The 21,433-nt window shown below is 36.4% G+C and overlaps 1 protein-coding gene and 1 long non-coding RNA gene across 3 annotated transcripts; one reads left to right on the top strand and one right to left on the bottom strand.

The window, feature by feature from the left end:
- Positions 1 to 246: 246 nt before the first annotated feature.
- On the bottom strand, positions 247 to 3,568 carry LOC121236011 (G-type lectin S-receptor-like serine/threonine-protein kinase At4g27290). 2 transcript variants are annotated; one of them, XM_041132496.1, is made up of 7 exons: positions 2,201 to 3,567; positions 1,882 to 2,016; positions 1,583 to 1,740; positions 1,299 to 1,509; positions 944 to 1,181; positions 710 to 860; positions 247 to 577 (listed from the first exon to the last, which is right to left on the bottom strand). In XM_041132496.1, the coding sequence occupies exons 1-7, from the start codon at positions 3,468 to 3,470 to the stop codon at positions 293 to 295; spliced, it is 2,448 nt and encodes an 815-aa protein (XP_040988430.1). In that variant the 5' UTR covers positions 3,471 to 3,567; the 3' UTR covers positions 247 to 292. The 2 variants fall into 2 exon arrangements, with proteins under 2 accessions (XP_040988430.1, XP_040988431.1); XM_041132497.1 differs by lacking the exon at positions 247 to 577 and having other exon boundaries at positions 734 to 860; positions 940 to 1,181; positions 2,201 to 3,568.
- Positions 3,569 to 16,500: 12,932 nt separating this feature from the next.
- On the top strand, positions 16,501 to 16,896 carry LOC121235725. Its single transcript, XR_005934592.1, has 2 exons — positions 16,501 to 16,581; positions 16,664 to 16,896. It is a non-coding gene; the product is annotated as an uncharacterized LOC121235725 (long non-coding RNA).
- The last annotated feature ends 4,537 nt before the right edge of the window (positions 16,897 to 21,433 follow it).

Here is a 21,433-nt window from a genome sequence, read left to right as displayed (position 1 = left end):
AATGAGCTGCTGTTAATTGACTCGAAGCCCGGGGACGGACTTTCACAAACTATGAATGGAAACCAAAGGAAAAAAAAAAAAAAAAAGGCTGTGAAGTGGTAAAATATGAGCTACACGCATTGAATCATTCACGGAAAATAACATTTATAGCATTTATAAAAATCCTTGCTCTAAATCAAGAAATGTATTTTATTTTTTCTCCTTTTGTTTCTGTCCTGAAGAATAGTAAGTTCCAAACCTTTTTGACAAATTTCAAAAGAAACCTCTCCCCTTTTGCACCAAGTGATAATATCTACCGTGCTTCGAATGTTGAGATGCTGATTCCATTTGCTGAATAAGTTGCATTGTTGCTAGACGGAGAATCTGCATAGAAACCCGGCTGCCTTGGGATAGGCAATAAAATTTCACTGCTTAACATTAGAACCACAGAAGACATGTTTGGCCTATCTTCAGGTCTTTGCTGCACACATAACAGACCCACTTGAATTAGTCTTAACACTTCAGATCGTGTGTGCGCATCACCTACTGATTCATCGATCAGTTCCATTGCTCTATCTACAATCCATAGTCTCCATGCCTGAAACAAATTAATAACCATATTTTTGTGAGTTGGATTTCCATTAATATGCCCATCTTGATCTATTACAATATACTATCTTGGAGTATGGAGCAGGTCACGTTATCCAAGAATGCAGTTCTTCATGCTTACATGTCCAAGAAGATTGAGGTGGTCGTCTGGATGGCAGAATCCCCTGTTCTTCTTCCCACTCAATATCTCCAATACTAAAACTCCAAAGCTAAAGACATCAGATTTCACAGAGTACTGCCCATGCACTGCATACTCAGGAGACATGTAGCCACTGCAAAATATTATGTAAGGACAAGGAAAATGAAGTTCATAAACAATTAAAGGTCACCTATAAGAGAAGATTAACCTACTTACTATGTTCCAACAATCCTATGGGTCCTGGACACAATTTGATCTCCCCGAAATGATCTAGCCAGGCCAAAGTCCGAAATTTTCGGATTCATTTTCATATCTAGTAAGATATTGCTAGCTTTGAGATCTCTATGGATGACTCTCAGTCTAGAATCTTCGTGAAGATAGAGAAGCCCTTTGGCAATGCCACCAATAATGTCGATGCGCTTACGCCAATCTAATAATTTTCTCTTTGCCTGGTCTGTCCAAGTTCACCTTCATGTTAGTACTAACCTTGCTGAATTCTCAACAAAATTTCATTAACCGAAGAAGAAAATCAAACAAGAATTTCCTGCTTTAGAAGGGTCAGAGCTCAAACCAAAAATAAAGGAATCCAAGCTTTTGTTAGGCATGTATTCGTAGATCAAAATTTTCTCATTTTCTTCCGTGCAACACCCTAGAAGCTTTACAAGATTGCGGTGCTGAAGTTTGGCAATTAATTTGACTTCATTTATGAACTCCTTATGTCCTTGTCCAGAATTCATTGAAAGCCTCTTCACAGCTATCACTTGCCCTTCTGGCAGTGTAACCTGAGAATCAAGAGGTTAGGAAGTGTGTTCCAAGAAATAAACTACACATATGGTGAGGACATTTTTGGTCTACCTTATACACAGGACCAAATCCTCCTTCTCCCAGCTTGTTGTTGGTTGAAAAGTTATTAGTGGCATTAGCTATGGTTGTCAAATCAATTATCGGTAACTCCATGTCTTCCTTCAGGCCTTCATTTTCACAATCTTTCTCCTGTCTTCTCTTTGCCATTCCTGGAATATTAGGAACTGAATTGGGCACGATTTTCTTGAACAGAAGAACTATTGAATGCAAGCGGCCAACCATCTACTCAGATGCATTTCTAAGGTAAGAAGAACTATAGAAATTTCTTATCCTTAAAAATATAGCTTTACCTTTGAAACTAGACTTCTTCTTCCGTATGTATGAGATCACTCCAAGTGTTAGAATTCCATTGACTAATGCTACAGCGCCGGCTATGATTCCTGCTCGTTTTATCTTGCTGGTGTTCCCCTTTTTTCCATTATTTTCTGAAAACGAAGTTAGAGTTCTACTCAATCTGCATATTTCTTACTACTGATCAAAGCACGTACTAATTTTGAACATCCTGACTAGGCGATATGGTTGTCCGAGTTATCCTCTATTCATTGTAAAAGAGCAAAATTCAGAGCAAAATTTTGAATTTTTTAGAAGGAAAAAAGAAGTAAAAAGTACCTAGTTCTGAACTGGCCATCTTTATGTATAGCTCTTGCCCACCCTGAGAGTACAGAGCAATGTCACTCAGTTTCCCGAACCAAAGCACGCAGCCACTCCCTTTTCCCCTAATATCTAAATTGGAATATGCTGTGCAAGAGCAGTTTCTCAAGCATAATCCCTGGCATTCATCGAGGCTCAAAGTCGCATTAAACCAGGAAGAAGATGTGTCGGGCAATTTCAACCCCGTGTACTTGCGGAAGCCACTTCCAATATTGCATACCAATGGAGTCCGTCGAGCACATCCATCAGACCAATCTACCGACTTCCAATCTTTTGGAGACTTGGGTAAGAATCCTTCCAAGCATGCACATGCAGGAGAGTTATCTGTATCGCAGGCAGCATATGCACCACAGAATGCATATCTTTGACATGCGTCTGCCTGGGTTGTGGTGAAAGGCTCCCAACTGCTTGTTCGATTCAACCACATCAACCGCTGCCCAACGCCTGATGGTTTTATTATATATCTTAAAAAAACCGAAGGGTTTACGAGTTTGAACTCGAAATACACCTCGTTCTGATTCATCACGAATTCATACACGAACACTAGATTCGGGTTTAAGTTCGGGCTTCCCGTATAACGAAGACCATTCCATGACCCTGCTCTAGCCATTATCGTATTCCCCTTCTTGACAACCATTTGCGGAAGCCCACGAGGATCTAACCTTACTGAAAACTCACCTCGAGCAGGATCTTCCTCGTTCTTCCAAGATGATAGGAATCTATCTAGACCAGTCACCAAGTTCCTTCCAAGCTTCATTCCCGGTAGAAATGTGTCACAAGGATAATCAAAACTCTGCCACAAAAATCTCTCTGGGTCATCAACATTTCCATCTTTCACAACAAGATTTCCAGTATCCAGGAGTTGTGCAACTGGATTTTCTGCTGTTCTTGATGTATTAGTTGACCAAACAACATTATTTGTGCTATTGTGAAGGGCAAGAACTCCTTCATCGGTGACCGTTAAAACTCCGGAGTGATCGTTAAGCGGAGTGTCTCTGTTAGCCACCCATACTACTATCCCAGAAGATATCGCGTACCATATTCCGACGTATCGGCTTTTCGAACTGCCTGGGCTGAAAAATCCCATTTCAAATGTTCCACCGGCTGAAACTAATCGGTCGCCGTCTCTGATTGATTGACTGGAAGGAAGAGTGTCCAGCGTAATGGATGCTTCTAAGAGGGAGAACAATAGAGGGAATACAAAAAAATAGGTACAGGTTTCGGCCATTGGTTTTTAGTTTAATGGTTGATCTCATTCTGTTTGGGAGAAAGTATTGTGTGTGTATGGTAAATGCAGAAAAGAAGAGATACGTGGAGAGAATGGCAAGTGGCTTCTATGTATACACATCTGCTTTCGTCATTGACTTCAGTTTCCTATTTTTGGTTCTGGTCGTAAACCGGGTCAAGTGAGTCTTGCTAGGAACGGCCCCAGCTGCGATATTTGACAAGTCCTCTTTTCAACTACCCAAATAAATAAAAGTTTTGTTACGCAAGATCAACTTTGCGTATCAATCTATCTATTAATATTATTATATTTATATTTTAAATTTAAATTAATATTATTTTTAATAAAATTTATTTTTTTATTAATCATATTGAATAAATACAGTCTAATTCTATACTCCTGTCTTAATCCTTTCCACCATAAATGTCGGCACATCAGTTTAACACCCAGACTTGACTCAATAGAACTATAAATGGATTAAATGACTCACAAACCAATACAAATACTGACCCACAACAGTAGTTAAGCCATTGGGCAAATCACAATATTTTATTAAGTTTTGAAAAAGAAATAAAAAATTTTAATAAAAATATTATAAAATTATAAAATTATTTGATTATAAATGTTTGATATTATTTTTATTTTAAAATTTTAAAAAATTTATTATTTTTTATATTTTGTTTGAAAGTTTTAAAAATTTGTAATAATTAAGTAATGATTAGATAAAAAAGATCAAGAATTAAAATTGAAAAGTATTTTACATTTGACTATTGCGTGAAAAGAAAATATTTGATAATATTTAAAAATACCTGAGAATATTTGTATTCTCAAATATTTGATAAATTTTAGAATCGAACTGATATATATCGGTTTTAAAAAATTAAAAACCTATACTGACCGATTCATTATCGAAATCGAAACTTTCGATTTTTCTTATTTACCGTTTACATGTATGACACTATATAAGTTTAGTATTATAATATTTTCAACACTAAATTTAATTGTTAAAACTTAGTATTAATTATTAACAATTACTAATTGATTAGTGTCTAATTTATTAGTGAGATTAACTTATTAGTTCTAAGATTAATAGACATGAATAATAAAATTAAAATTTTATGTTATATTAATTAACAATTTAGCATATAATATAAGAATTTATATATAATATAAAAAATAAGAAAACCAGTACCATACCGGTATAGGATCTGTTCCGGTGCTTAAAAATCGATACCGGACCGAATCAGTTATGAACTGAAATGAACCCACTGGCTCAACTGGCTTTTTTGATTTTTTTTTTTTTTTTTTTTTTTTTACGTCCCTAGGTGTGTCTATCTACTGTCGTCGTAATTATTTTATTTCTTTTCTACAGTTGTTCTCTGGTTTGGGAAGCTACTACTGCCGATGTGAAGAAGATGATGCCGCCAGCATGAGGAAGCTGATGTTGTCATGAACAAGTTGACACCATGAAGAAGTTGCTGCCACCGTGAACACGACGATTCTGTCAAGAAGAAGGTGCTCTTTCATTTCAATCAAGTTCAAAACTAGATTAGTTTGATTTCAATTAAGTTCTTTGGAAACCCCCCTCCCTACGTTAATTTAAACCCCAACTCTAATCACATTGTACATGATGCAAGGCTTGTTGATGATAAATATTCCTGTTTTTTAATAGCTAGCAATTTGATTAAGATTAGGCCAAAACTTCTTAGAACAAAAGTCACAAAAAAATAGTGCAGCTAGATAAATGTGGCATGCTTAAAATGCAAGGAGATTGGACTCCGTTGATTTGCTCATTTCTAGGGTTTTAGTGTCTGCTCATATAATTAAGCTTCTCTTTTTACATTAATGTAGTTTAGTGTCTGCATATGTAGGTTAATTAGGCAATATGTCCATTTTTGTGAGCACAAATAAACAATGTCTTTGAGCTGTCACAACTTACTATTGTTTGTTTTGTGTGACAATCTTGTCGAGAATTTTGTAAAATCACGCCATTCGATGGGAAAAGGGAAAGATCACATTAGGCCTTTCAACCTCGAGTCTTCAACTCAAGTATACTCTTCTTGAAGAGAATTTATGTTATTGATTATTATAAATTAAATTCTTTCCCTTTAAAAATGTAAGTTTGTGGTTATAAATTGCTTATATTTGAAATTACAGGAATTTGAAATTACAGGATATATCAAACACAACTCATCCAGATTATTCAAGCTACATGCAGGTTTACAATCAAACTTATATATTTGATTTTATTTAGGTCTATTTGGCTATTTTTTTCATTTTCTATTAGGCTTAATATGGGGCAATGCCACCTGGATTCTTTCCTCATTTCAACCCTTGTCACCCATGGGCAAGTCACATTGTGCGAGGCAGAGGTAGGCCACCACCGAAGTGAAGAGTGCATACAATAGAAAAGGTTGCTAGGAGGTTGAATGCGGGAAACAAGAATGCAAGGGACACCAGTGGTGTAAATAAAAGAAAAAGAAGCAAGTTATACTTGATTACTTATTGGTAACAGTCGCTTATTCATCTATGAAGAAATTTGCATTCAACGATCATTATTGATAGCAGTTAATATGAAGTATTCATTGTGCATTTATTTCTTCAAATATAGTCATGTGAAACAACAAAAAGAGCTGGAATGGATGAAAACTTGATTCCATGCAGCTATCTTGCAACAAGGTTATATGATAGGGACACAACACAGTGTCATAATTCAGGTTTATATTTGCAGCCAAACATTTTACAATTTACTTGTTATTGTGTTATTTAACAATGTATATCATTCATGGCTGATAATGGGAAAGTTTAAATGTATCACTGCATTATTGGTTGAATTTCGATGTAATGTTTGATATATTGGTTGAATTTAACGTATTGATGGAACATGTAAATTTCTTGATAGTCATTTCGCAAGTTGTTGAGTTTTGTAAAATGGCCATGATGATGCACACCGATACTCATGCTTTGGCATATTCCATATTAATGATGTAGACCAATGCTAATGAATTCCAAATTAGTCCTAAGGAATACAAAGTATTCATTATGGAACATGTTTTGCTTGATAATCATTCGACGTGGATGCAGATCGGTGCTCATGCTTTGCTAAAGTCTAGACTTTTTTTAGTCTTGATTTTTTTGCTTATTTTCATTAGTACAATTGATTTTTTTTTTTTTACTTCAAACAAACTTTGTTGATCAAAGCCAATTACAAATGATTATCAGTCCATATAACTTGGAAAATAAAATTTGGGTAAGAATCCCACCAAACATTAATATCATCTACATTTCAAGCATATCTGACAAGTTTATGAGTTGCATTGTTGCCCATTCTCCCCACATGCTGAATTTCACATCTTGGAAACCTCTACATCAACTCATGAATGTCTTTTGTAAGAATTCCCAGTTGTGATGTTGATGCTCCCGATCCTTGGATACCTTGGATGATAAGGAGAGAATCACTTTCTACAATAAGTTCTTGCAATCCCATATGGATGCACAGCTGCAGCCCTCTTAGCAAAGCTATAAATTTAATGTCTAAGGGCTCATTGACAATGTGTTCTTTCTTACTAGCAGCCATTAGTACATTCCCTTTATTGTTGCAAAGAATAAATCCCACACTAGCACACTGTTCATCAAGGAACATAGCCCCATCTACATTTAGTTTCATGGCATGTTGTGGTGGAGGCTCCCACATACAACACTTCTTGATGTTTCTCAATGGTTCCTTTTTAATGACTTTGAAAACTTTTACCATTTATAGCTTGCAGAACAGCAGAATTGACAGATTTGCCCACAATGTGCAACTATCTTTAGAAGAAAACAAGTGCCATGCAATCAGATCCAGGAGCTTTGTGAGGGTTCATCAGTAATCTTTCCATTTAATTAATCCAGAAAATCCATGTCACCTCTTTGGGAAGAGGCAGTTTACAAGTCTTGAAAATACTGCAAAATAAGTCTATCTCTTCTCTCTCCCTCTCTCCAAAACCCTTCTTCATCCTTAATTCTGCCAATCTGATTCCTCTTTCTTCTTTGAGATTCTTTATTGTGAAAAAACTTAGTATTTTGGTCACCTGATTGATTGTCACTTCTTTGAGATAAAATACTAAGTGGTGACATTTCTACACCTTTTGTGAAGTCTGTTGATCAACTCGCAAATATGTTTACTAAGTTATTGTATTATAGTCGGTTAAAACCTATTTGTTTCAAGCTATTTTATATGATATATATGACCCAACTTGAGGGGGAGTGTTAGAGGTCATGGTTGTAATAAGTGTAACTTGTGAGGGTATAATCGTAAATTGTATGTAGTATATATATTGTTGTACATCAATGAATGAAGTATGAATTTCCCTCCATGAGTGTTTACAAACGGCATAAACAGATTGTTGGATAATTTCTTCTAGGAAGACACACCTGGGAAGATTACAAAAAAAAAAAAAAGGTGCATGGGCTAAGGTTTGCAAACCGATCCAAGCATAGGAGATGTAGAATTAATGAAGAAAGCCTTGCATATGAGATTTACTTGGAATCTCTTATTAGGGAAGTCCCTTTGGTCAGATTTCTTGAGATGAAAGTATAAGATTTCTAGACTTCACACACCTGAACAGGAAGGTAAGAAAGGCTCAAGCTTTTGTTGAGCTATTGCATAGCATATCCCAAAAGTCATAAAAAACACAGAATGGATTGTGAGGCAAGATAACATTCCTTTCTTGTATTATAATTGATCGGGACTTGGAATATTAGCAGAAAAAGTGGAGACTATTATTGAACCTCATATGATGGTCAATGATGCCTTGACTCGTCAAGGTTGGAAATGGCAACTCCAATAGGATCTCCTACCAGCACAAGTAGTATCATCCTTATTGGGAAAGACAATACGAATTAGAGATGGAGAAGACGCACCTACATGAAAAATTTCTTCTAATGGTAACTTTTCTATTTCAACAGCTTGGGATTTCATTAGGAACCATGAGCAGTAAATGGGTATGAGTAAGTGTATTCCAAGCAAGATTTATATCCTTGTGTGGAAGTGCATTCATAAAGGGCTCCCTTTTGATACAAACATCCAGAACTTTCATATACACTTAGCGTCTAGGTGTGACTACTGCCAAATTTAGGCAATAGAATCCTTAGACCATATTCTTTGTATTGGGTAGCTTGTCCGCTATGTTTGGAATCATTTTGGAACCTAGTTGGGGATGAGATGTATGGATAATCATGGGTGGAATGAAAAGTTTATACTATGACATCAAAAACCTCATATGCACTCTCAACTGGGCATTAACATTGGTCTTCTCCATTCTCTAATTAGCTGGAACCTATGGGTTAATAGATGTAAGGAAATGGAAGGAAAAAAAATAGAGAAGAATGTGGTCTGTCATCAGATCAAGCAAATGCTCCATGAAGCTACAGGGAAGACGACTTGGGTAAGAGCATTATAGCCCCGAGATGAACTCATTAACCATCTAGGATTGCCAATTTTTCCCACCAAAGTCAATATAGTTGTAAGTGTGATTTGGAAGAAACCAACAAGAGAAAGGAAACTAAAGTTAAACATATATGGAAGTAGCTGAGGAAAACTGAGGTAGTGTGGTGGAGGCGGGATAATTAGAGATGACAAATGATCGTTTATTGCCGCATTCTCAACCATTCATGTATGGCCGTTGCTACTTTAATTTAGTGATGAGGTGTAATGATTTGTTTCTTGACAGATAGTGTGGATGTTAGAAAACACAACAGAATACCTCAAGCACGACTTATTGAGTTACTCTACAAGTCTGTTCAGTCTGAACAAATAATTGAGCAAGCCTCAAGCGTCTCCACTTAGTGGTGAAGTGTACTACGTAAAATAAACTAGAGTAATACTCAACACATCCACAACCTAGATATTTTTTTAAGAGAATAAAAGAGAGAGATTATATACTTTTTTAAGATTGTCCGAGAATCATCTAGGGGGGCTATATATAGCCCTCCCTGTGCATCACATACGATTGGCCTTAAAGGCCAGCCTTTAACCACTGCAATAAAGTGGCCGTTGCAACTTTTATTCTCAAGCATGTAACGCATGGCCATTAAGCAATGCGTTACATGCCGTTACAACGTAGTAGGGGTTTGCCCATGTGGGCGCCCCTCTATCTCACATCTCCCACTCGCACACAGTGGGCGTGACCCCAAGCCTACATCTCTCTAACGTTCTCAATCTTGTTCATAAAAGCAAATTGGTTGTGCAATCAAGCACAACTGCAAAAAGAAACGTGGAAGCATTATACCAAATCTCTCCCAGAGAAGACCAGGATAGCAACAACCCTAAAGTGTCTTGCCGTGTCCTAAACTCATTCGATCGCATTAGATCAAGCATTTTCGAACCCTCTTAAGTTCAAAAAACTCTTAACAATGCTTGACTACCTCCAAATCATTTCGATATGTTCAAAACCTTAGTCGCTACCAATCTGTAGCATCATAGTTCAACGTCGGCAAACACCATATGTCGAATAGTCTTCCCTTTACCCTCAGGTAATTCAACTTTAGTCAAACCGCTTTTCCAATAATGTCTCTTTAGACCGTATCGATTATAGCTATAGACAGCACACCAAAGTAACAAACGTCACAACTTCAATCTTTTTTTTTTTTCTTAAGAAGAGACGATTCCCCAATTTTATTGATTGCCCTCACTTATGGTGGAGGAAGACCGTGGTTACAACAGGAACCTAAGGGTTATAAATATTCAAGAAAGACCGAAATCCAGGCCTAAAAAAAACCTAGACACTAAGCCAAAAGTAAGACAAATACCTAGGGGTTACAAATATTAAAAAAAAAAAAACCAAACCCAGGTATAAAAAAAGACCATAAACCAACCAAACACTATACCATATACCCAAAACCAGAATAAGCCAACCAAAAAAACCAAATAAACATTAAAACAAGTGAGGCAAACAAAATAGACCCAATAATAGAATAAAACAAACCTAAGCAGATCGAATAATAGGAAGACCTAGTCTTTTTATATGCAAAAAGCCCTAAGGCGAGACAGAATATCCATAGAAGACCACCATAGGTTGTTGCTTCCCTCCTCTCCCGTCCTTGCCAGGAAATCTGCCGAAGCATTCCCCTCACTAAAAATATGAAAAACTCAGACCGAGACTCCCTTGATAGTATCATGACTTCATCCCAGTAGTCCTCTAGGTACCAGTTATCACATCTATGTTCCTTTACCCACCTGACCACCAGGACTAGGTATCAGTTATCACATCTTTGTTCCTTTACCCACTTGACCACCAACAAAGAATCTAACTCCACATCAAGATGCACAACACCCATATTTTTAACAATTCGAAGACCATGTAACAAACCCATCAGTTCAACATAGTTATTATTGCCTATGCCAATAGCAGCTGAGAAAGCCATAATTAATTTACCATCTGAATCTCGCAACACACCTCCATCACCTGCTAAGCCAGGATTTCCTCTCGAGGACCCATCAACATTGAGCTTCAATCTACCAGTTTGTGGACACTGCCAACAAACTAAGAGAGAAATAGGCCTTTTTGGCTGTTGGACAGGAATATTAAGCTCTCTCAGAAGAGCTTCATCTCGTGGAGTAAACAATTTCGTACCCCAATTCTCGCCATCCAAAACTTAACTTGCATCCAAACCGACTCCAACGACTGAAATATCCCTTCCATCTGAGCACGACAACACTTCTCATATGTCTAAGGTAATCACATTTTGCACCCTTAAACTACCTCCCCTTTGTACTGATAAAAAAGCTACCATCCCTTTTGCAACGTTCACCATAAGCTACCAGACGTTGCAATATGCACCTTAACCTACTGATAGGTTACAATATGTAACATAAACTACCGATAGGTTTAAATAAATGTTAAGACCTGACCATTAAGATTATGCCATGTGATCTTTCTTTCGTCCATTTCAATGAGTGGAAGTTTGACTCAACATTTTTTGAACTTCAACCAGTAGTTTAGAGTGCACATTACAATTTTCATAGTTTAGCATGCAAATTGCAAAGGACATTTTAGCTCAAGGGTGCAAAGTGTAAGTTTCCCACTAAATTTTAACTGTTAAAAAGATAGTTTTAAGATGATAACATATGGTTAGTACAAGGCATGCATTCCCCTTCCTCCCCCTCTCACCCTTGGCTTGAACCTGCATTGGATACTAAGCACGACAACACCAAGATTATTATCTCTCCTGACATTTTCTTCTAGCAAGCATGGTGCTAGTTTTTATCACATAGGAAAAGATTTGGTTTAGCCCTCACTTGGAGATTTCATTATCAATTCAAACTTTTCCAAACCCAAATCTCCCACTCAAAACTCTAATTTCTTCTCTCTTTCTCTCTCTCTCAAAGATGCAGAGCAAATGAACCTCACCAAACCCTAGCCTCTGCCCAAACAAGAACTCTATTAATCCCACTTAACCTTTGGAACCAAAACCCTCACATTGATGCAAGACATTCCTGAAATCCCTGCTTCCCAAAACCCACCTCGAGATGGAGGAGGGTCTAGTAGGGGTGCTACCCGCCCCGTAGCCACCCTTTCCCCTCACCCAGCCCCACATGAGGAGGGGGTGGGGTGAAAAACCCCCGTCCCCCTCCCTCGGGATGCGGGGGCAGGGTGCGGGGTGGATTCCCAATCCGCCCCGCCTCAATCTACTTAAAAAAAATACTACATTTTACTTGGTTTAAAAATTATTTCTAAGTGCAAAAGTAATTAAAAATACATTTTTAGACCCAAATTATAAATTTAAATTTTGTAAATATGACTATAATTTAAAAACTATGTAATTTTTAAATTTGCTAGTGCATATTTTGTGTAAATTGTAGTATATTAGCTTTTAAACTATGTAATTTTTAAATTTGCCAATGTATATTTTGTGAACAAGTCTAAGATAAGAGCACTTCTGAATATGTGGCTGAGTATGAAAAGTGGGAAAGGGCTAATAGGCTTTGTTTGAAGATTATCAAGCGTTCTATATCCGATTCCATTATGGATGCTATTCCGGAAAATGACAATGCCAAAAATTTTGTAATGCCATAGGACAGAGGTTTGTTGAGTCTGATAAAGTTGAAACTGGAGACCTGATGGATAAACTAATGAGTATGAGATATGATGGTACAAGTGGAGTTAGGGAGTATATTATAAAAATGATACATATATCCTCTAAGCTAGAAGCCCTTAAAGTTCCCATTGCAAAGCTCTTTCTGGTCTGTCATGTTTTCAATATGTGCACAAAAGGAATATAGGATGCATCGTGAAACTGTTGAAACTGCGCAATTGGCTTTTCAACCACCACAAAACAAGGGGTCTTCTCATAATCATAAGTCTAAGTTTCATAAGAGCAATAAGTCACACCGAAATCAGCACAATAAAAGGTTTGGAGGACAGACTTATGGTAGTCCTAAAGGAATTATAAAGAAAAATGATCAATGTAAGTTCTGCTAAAAGAATGGTCATTGGTAGAATGATTATTTTAAGTTTAAGTCTTGGTTAGAGAAGAAGAAGAGTTCGACAGGTACCTCTTTGGCCTTAGTTTGTTTTAGTCTTGTTTAGTAGATGTGCCTTTGAATTCTTGGTGGATAGACTCAGGTGCGAGTATTCATATTATGAATTCCTTGCAGGGGTTCATAAGCAAACGAATGCCAAGTGAGAATGAAGTGAGCTTGTGCGTTGGGAATGAATGGAGTTTAAGTGAAGGTTGAGTTTATAGGAGTAGTGAAGTTATCTATGGAGTCTGGCTTTTCTCTTGTTTTGGAGAATACAATTTTTGTACCAACAATAAGACGGATTTAATTTCTATATCGAAACTTGATGATTTTGGTTTTTCTTTTAAGTTTGGTAATGGAATGGTTGAGTTGTTTTATGATTCTAGTTTGGTTGGAATTAGGGGTGGCAATATGTGACACGACCCGTTAACCCAATACGAATACGACATGATAAAAAGCGGGTTAGGGTTGAGTGTTAACGGGTTCGGGTCAAAACGGGTTGACCCGTTAAGACACGATTGCTTAACGGGTCATAAGGTTTAAAATTTTAAAATTACCCTTATACCCTTTACCCTTATAACCTAAAACTAAAAATAGTAAAAAAAAAAAAAACCCTAACTCGGTCTAATGTGCAGCCGCCCCCCCTCTGTTTCTTCTTTGATCTGAACCCCCCCCCCCCGGTTTCTGTTTCTTCCCCCCTTTGTTTCTTCTTCGTTCTGAAGCCCCCCCCCCCCTCCGGTTTCTGTTTCTTCTTCGTTCTTCTTCAGAAACGCGACCACGCCGCCCCCGCTCGCAGCTCCACTCCTCTTCACGGTGACGCCGCCCCCCCTCCAGTTTCACGGTGACGCCAAGTCGCCCACACGATTTAAACCACGGATTCGCAGTTGCCGCCTCCAGCACCCCGTCACCCACGCCGTGCCGCCCACAGTAAGAAAATTTTATTTTCGAGATTATTACACGGTGAGATTTTTCGAGATCCCCACAATCACAATGTCAATTGATTTTCGACACTGATCTAGAACTCTAGAACGTTTGTTTGGTTGATTACCCAAAAAAAATGTAGGAAATAAATGTAGGAAAAAATGTAGAACGTTTTTTCAAACTGCATAGCGCCCCCCCCCCCCCCCCCGGTTTCTGTTTCTTTTCTTTTTTTAATCTGTATATTAGTTAATGCTATATGTTGATTTGTGATTGTGAATTTATGATTAATGCTATATGTTGATTTAGTTACTAGGAATTGACATACTTATCTCATTGAAGGCTTGAAGCCAAACAGCTTGTCGGTTGGTTGAGTGTGGACAGTTTAATGTTGTTTCGATAATCTCAATAGTTTTATATAAGTAAAGAATCTCAATAGTTTTTATCTGTAAATGATAGATTTTCAAAATTTTAGCATATGAGATTGTGATTAATGATATATGTTGATTCTCAATAGTTTAATGTTGGTTGAGGGAAGATGAGCAATCTGTGAAAATGGAAATGAAATGAACATAAAGTTTTGTGTTTTGCTTTAGTATGTGCTACATATTGAGCTAAAAGTTTTGTGTCTTACATTTGTTCTTGTTGTTTGTTGTCAGATGAGTTCGGCAGCAAGTGAAAATGACGAGATGATTGATTTGGACCCGTTTGACTTAGAAAGTTTTCAAAATGAGGAAGTTAAAACAAAAAGAAGGAAACGGTCAAACGTGTGGGCTTTTTTTGAAATGGTTCCTGATTCTGAGATCAATGATGGCAAGCCACGAGCCAAGTGCAAGATGTGTAGAGTTACTTACATGGCAGCAAGCAAATATGAAACCGGCAATATGAAGCGTCACATTGACACATGCCTAGGAGAAGTTCACGAGATATTGTTCAAATGATGTTATCACAAAATAGTAGAAATATTTCGGTAAGCACTCATAAATTTGACACTGAACAATATAGAGAAATTTTGGTAGCTGCTATTGTGAAGCATGAATTGCCTTTTCGGTTTGTTGAATATTCGGGGGTGAGATCTTTATTACAATATTTGCGTCCAGATGTTCCAATTAAATTATTTCTAGGAATACATCCAAGGCTAATTTGGTTAAGATGTATTATCGAGAAAAAAAAAAAGGATTAAATGCATGTTAAATGATTCTCCTGGTACAATTAGTTTAACATCTGACTTGTAGACTTCTATAACCACTGATGGTTATATGTGCATTACAGCACATTTTCTGGATAAGAATTGAGTTCTGCAGAAAAGGGTTTTGAATTTTTCTTATATGACACCACCACATAATGGCATATCTTTGTCTGAAAAAATTTATAATTTGTTATGTGAGTGGGGAATTCAACACAAGATTTTTTCATTGACTTTAGACAATGCTTCTTCTAATGATGTTTCCGTAGAGTTGTTAAAAACTCAATTAAACATTAAGAAAGCTTTTCTTTGTGATGGTGAGTTCTTTCATCTTCGTTGTTGTGCTCATATTCTAAATTTGGTAGTACAAGATGGGTTAAAAGAGATTGATGTTGCTATCCAAAAAGTTCGTGAAAGTATCAAGTATGTAAAAGGATCACAAACAAGGAAAGTAAAATTTATAGATTCAACAAATCAAATGTCTTTGGATAGCAAGAAAGGGTTGAGATAGGATGTCCCCACTAGATGGAATTCTACTTATCTTATGCTTGAGAGTGCTCTTTTCTATCATCGTGCTTTTACTCATTTGGAGTTGACTGATTCCAATTTTAAACATTGTCCATTAATATCTGAGTGGGAAAGAGTACAGAAAATTAACGATTTATTGAGAGTTTTTTTATAGAGAGACTTGTAATTTTTCTGGGATGAAATACCCTACAACCAATCTCTAATTTCCATCGGTGTTTTCGATTTATTTTACATTAAAGCGGCACTCTGAGGATGAAGATGACTACATGAAGAGAATGTGTTGTAAAATGCTTGCTAAGTCTGAGAAATATTGGTCCAAGTTCAATGTGTTGTTGGCTATAGCAGTTATATTGGACCCTCGATACAAGCTTCATTTTGTTAATTTTTCTTATACAAAGCTTTATGGAGAATGTTCCATAGAGTATATGAATGTTCGGAGCAAAATGTCATCTCTTTCCATGGAATATGGTTCTTCTAGTGCTCCCACAATGATATGTTCTACCACGACTTCTGATAGCACAGTTACTAGAGAGGAAAATCAGTCTTCATATGATAATTTTTTATTGGAGGTAATATCAAATAATATTTTTTGTTTAATGATTTATATTATATTGTTGTTTCATATCACATATTGGCTTGAAAATATTTTTATTTGTTTTTTGTGTACAGGAATTTGATACATTTAGACCTAATAAACTTTCTGGCTATATGAAAGTCAATTGGAACTTTACTTGGATGAACCTAGGGCAGAAAGAAATGCAAAGATTGATATTCTTTCCTTTTGGAAAGGAAATGAATTTCGTTATCCTGATCTTGCTCGTATGGCTCGTGACATTTTGAGTGTTCCAGTTTCTACAGTTGCTTCTGAATCTACTTTTAGTGTTGGTGGGCGTATTATTGATCAGTTTAGAGTGCACTAAAAGCAGATATTGTTGAAGCATTAGTTTGCACTAGAGATTGGTTATATGGCGAGGAGCAAGGTAATATTATTTTTATTTTATTGAATAAATGACTGTAATTTTTCAATAATATAAAACTTTATTGATGTCTTTTTTTTAATAGAAACACAAGAAGAAGTTAAATTGGACGAGTTAACTGAAGATGTAATGGAGTTGGAGAACAACAAGGGCAAGGGCTTAGAGGACGCTCCACCTCATTCTTCAACTTCTAGATTTGTTTAGATTTGTGTTTTTAATTTTTATTATATTTGGGATTGTAACATTAATATATTTACTATGTGTGTTTTGTTTATTATATTTGAGATGTAATTTTAATATATTGTTACAATGTGTGTGGATATTTGTTTGGATTGTAATTTTAGACTTGTAGTTAATTTTTTTTTTTTTTTTGTAGATATTATTTATATTTAAAATGTATAATAAGGTAAAACAGGTCATGTCGTGTCGTGTCGTGTCGTATCGTGTCTGTTCAACCCATTAACGTAAACGGGTTGGAACAGGTCGGGTCGGGTCGTGTCGTGTCAATTTATTTCTTAATGTGTCATAACGGGTCATGTCGTGTCAACCCGTTATCAAACCGTGTCGTGTTCGTGTTTGGAATTTTGACACGAACCCTTAACGGGTCGTGTTGGTGTTGACCCATTAACTGTAATGTATATACTCTGACACGACACGAACACGACCCGATAACACGATTTGACACCCCTAGTTGGAATTGACCTTTTATGTGATGGTTTATATAGAATGTATTTGGCTCCCTTTGGTGAAGTCTCTTGTGTAACTAATGTAGCAGAGAAAAAGTCTTTAATCTGTGAATCATCCTCTATGTTGGGGCACAAGAGGTTAGGGCACATTTTAAAGGAAAAAATGGAGAGATTGGTAAAACTCGAGATACTTCCATCTCTAAACTTCACAAATTTTGACATTTGTGTGGACTGTATAAGAGGAAAGCTGACTAAATCCACAAGGAAGGGTTCCACTAGTAGCGATGGTCTTTTAGACTTGATTCATACCGACATTAGTGGACCTTTACTTTCTACCATATGTGAGAATAAATATTTCATAACCTTTATTGATGATTTCTCTCGCTATGGATATGTTGACCTGATTCATGATAAACCCCTTGCTATTGGGAAATTCAAGATATTCAAAATGGAAGTAGAGAAACATATGGGAAAAGTATTAAAGTTTAAATGTCTGACCGTGGTGGTGAGTACTATGAGAAGTATGACAAATCTGGTCAAACATGGGTATTTTGCAAAATTTTTACAATGGTGTAGCATATCTCAATACACCATGCCAGGGACACCCGAACAGAATGGAATTTCTGAAAGATGAAATCGGACTCTGCAGGATATGGTTAGGAGTATGATGAGTAGAAAAAATTTGCTAAAGTATCTATGGGGTGAAGCCTTGAAAACTGTTATGTACATTTTGAATAGGGTTCCTAGTAAAACTGTTTCAAAAACTCCTTTGGAATTGTGGATAGGCCGTAAGCCAAGTTCGACTCATTTCAGGTTTTAGAAACGTCCAATTGAGGTTAGGATTTATAATTCTCTTGAAAATAAATTAGAACCAAAATCCACTCCTGGTTATTTTAGTGGGTACCCAGACAGATCAAAAGGATATAAGTTTTATTGTCATAATCGTGGCACAAGAATTGTTGAGTCCATTACTGCCAAATTTTTGGAGAATGATGTTGGTAATAGTGGGAGTTCTGTATTGAAGGAACATTTTGTTGAACCTAATCAAGTTGTGCTTCCAGTTCCTATTATACAGAAAAGAGTTGTTTCTCAACCGATTAAAATTTTTAATGAAGAACCTGGGCATCAAGAAGAACTTCCTTTTCCTCCTCCAATAGCTATCGAGTCAATTTCTGAGCCACAAGTCAGAAAGTCACAAAGGGAAAGAAGGTCTACATTGCCTAATGATTACATTGTATATTTGTTGGAGAGTGATTTTAATATTGGGCATATTGTTGATCCGGTTACTTTTAATCAAGCCTTGACAAGTCCTGAGTCAAATAAATGGCTAAGTATGAAATACACTCTATGGAACAGAATGGAGCTCGGGAACTTGTTGAACTTCCTCCAAATGGTAAGGCCATTGACAACAACTGAATTTTCAAAAGCAAATTGGACTCAAAATGGAATGTTGAACGAAAGAATGCAAGATAGGTTGCAAAAGGGTTCACTCAGTAAGAGGGCATTGACTATAATGAAACATTTTCACCAGTTTTGTCCAAGGATTCTTTTAGAATTATCATGGCACTTGTGGCACACTATGATTTGGAGTTTCATTAGATGGATGTAAATACATCATTTTTTAATGGAAATCTTTGTGAAGAGGTTTACATGAGACAACCTAAATGTTTTGTTGCGAAGGGAAAAGAAAACTTGGTATGTAAGTTGAACAAATCCTTATATGGCCTCAAGCAAGCATACTGACGGTGATATTTGAAGTTTGACGAGATTGTAACTCTCTTGGTTTTCTTGAAAACACAGTTGACTAGTGCAGTTATCTCAAGACCAGTGGAAGAAACTTTATTTTTCTTATTCTGTATATTGATGACATTTTGCTTGCTAGCAATGACTTGGGGTTACTTAATGAGATAAAGAAAATGTTATCTACTAATTTTGAGATGAAAGATCTTGGAGAAGCTTCTTTTGTGCTTGGCATTGAAATATATCATGATAGAAGCCGTGGTTTGTTGGGACTTTCTCAGAAGGGTTATATATGTCATGTTCTAGAAAGGCTTGAAATGCAAAATTGTGCACTTGGTGATGTACCTATCATAGAAGGGGATAAGTTCAACAAAGTTCAATGTCTAAGGAATGAGCTAAAAAGGGAATCTGTGAAGAACATACCATATACTAGTGTTGTGGGGAGTTTGATGTATACTCATGTTTGCACTAGACCAAGTATAGCCTATGCAGTCTGTTATGAGATACTTGAAGAAGACTAAACGTTACATGCTTACTTTCCAGTGTTCAAATCACCTTGAGATGGTAGGCTACTCAGATTCTGATTTTGCTGGATGTCAAGATGATTTGAAATCAACCTCAGGTTATATTTTTATGCTGGCTGGGTGTACTATTTCTTGGAAAAGTGTTAAACAAACTCTAATGGCATCTTCTACTATGCAGGTTGAATTTGTGGCATGTTATTGAGCTACGGTCCAAGGCGTTTGGTTAAGGAATTTTATTTCTGGACTAAAAGTTGTTGATTCTATCTCGAGGCAAATTACTATTTACTGTGATAATAGCTTAGCGGTGTTCTTTTCAGAGAATAATAAGAGTTCTAGTGGGTCCAAGCACATTGACATCAAGTACTTGGTTGTCAAAGATAGAGTTAAGGAAAGGCAGACAAAAATAGATCATATAAATACAAAAGCAATGATTGTAGATCCTTTGACTAAGGGACTCGCTCCTAAAGTTTTTAAGACACACGTTGCTAATATGAGTATTGTGGAAACCTTTGATTTTTTGGTTAGTGGGAATTACTTATGTAAAATAACTATGTTTTGGCTTGATCCCTATACAGGGTACATAGGCAACCCATATGTTTTTGGGTACAACCCTTCCAATAATAATAATAATAATAATAATAATATATCTCATATTCATAGACTATGTTTTGAGCATGCATTTGGTTTATGTCTTTTATTATGATATCATTAAGATCTCGAGATATAACAGATAAAAACATAAGATGAGTCTCTTTTAGAGACATGTGGCTTCATTTTGAAGCATTATGAGGACTAATATGAATTAGCATAGTTTTTTTTATCACATTGGTGCTAAGTTCATACTACATACTACCACATTGGTCAAAGGATGGGTATCCACATCAATAAGAATGTTAGCATTTGTAGCTATGGAGTGGTCTTACATCGTTTAAGTGGTGTAACGACTTCCATTTTCAATGTTGATATTCTTGTTGGACCGGATCGTGTTTTTTAAGGTGCTATCATTAGAGCTATATATGTATGGCCACCTATGTCGTCTAATCCAAGAGTCATTTTCAAACAAGTTTTCATTTTATAGCAATCAATATTCGCCCAAGTGGGAGAATGTTAGAATAATTTCAAAATATATGCTTCCATTTGATTGCATATTTTGTGTTTTCTAAAAACGGGTTAGATGTATAGCTCATAATGGTACTTTGCTTAAGCCCAATATGTTGAGTGATCACTTGGGCTTTTTGCACCTTAGTTGTATAGGATATATCATATTTGATGTGGTAAATTACGTATGTACGCCAGGAAGTTTAAAGGTTTTATTCCAGAAACTTCATAAACCCTAATTAAGGTTAGAGTCTTTAATGAGAGGACTCTATAAGTTTTCTATATTAAGAGGCTAGGTCCCCTTTCCTCTATGTATGTCTATTGGCTTGCCCCATTAAAGGCTAATACTTTTGTGAGGAGCAAGGAGGAGAAGATTTAGCTGCTAATTTTTGTGGGGTTTCAAGATTTGCATCCAAGATGTCTTCCGCAGGTATATCTCCTAAACTATGAATTGATAATTGTGATTTTTGTTCTTAGCACGGTTTCTATCAATTTCAACACATTTCAGTTTCTAGAGTTGATAAGGAGGTAGTAAGATGTTGGATTCTTAAGCCATGGTGATCAATCTGAGGAGGAATGTTGGCTATCCCACGCTATATGGCTCCCCCATGGTAAGGGTTCTCTCCACCCAAGAACAAGGGCAATGTCTAGCAAGTCTAACAGGGAAACAAAGAGTAGATAAATTGGAAGTAATGAAATCTGAGCACAATAGAAGAAAGGAAGAGATACAATACAAATAGAAAAGAAGACAACAAAAAAGAGTAGAAAACAAATAGATTCCTTACGTGGTTGGCGGCCGACAAAGGT

The sequence above is a fragment of the Juglans microcarpa x Juglans regia genome, chromosome 6D (genome assembly GCF_004785595.1).
Source record: "Juglans microcarpa x Juglans regia isolate MS1-56 chromosome 6D, Jm3101_v1.0, whole genome shotgun sequence".
NCBI lineage: Eukaryota > Viridiplantae > Streptophyta > Magnoliopsida > Fagales > Juglandaceae > Juglans > Juglans microcarpa x Juglans regia.
The sequence above is the reverse complement of the archived record's forward strand: the minus strand, read 5'-3'. Positions and strand labels throughout refer to the sequence as shown.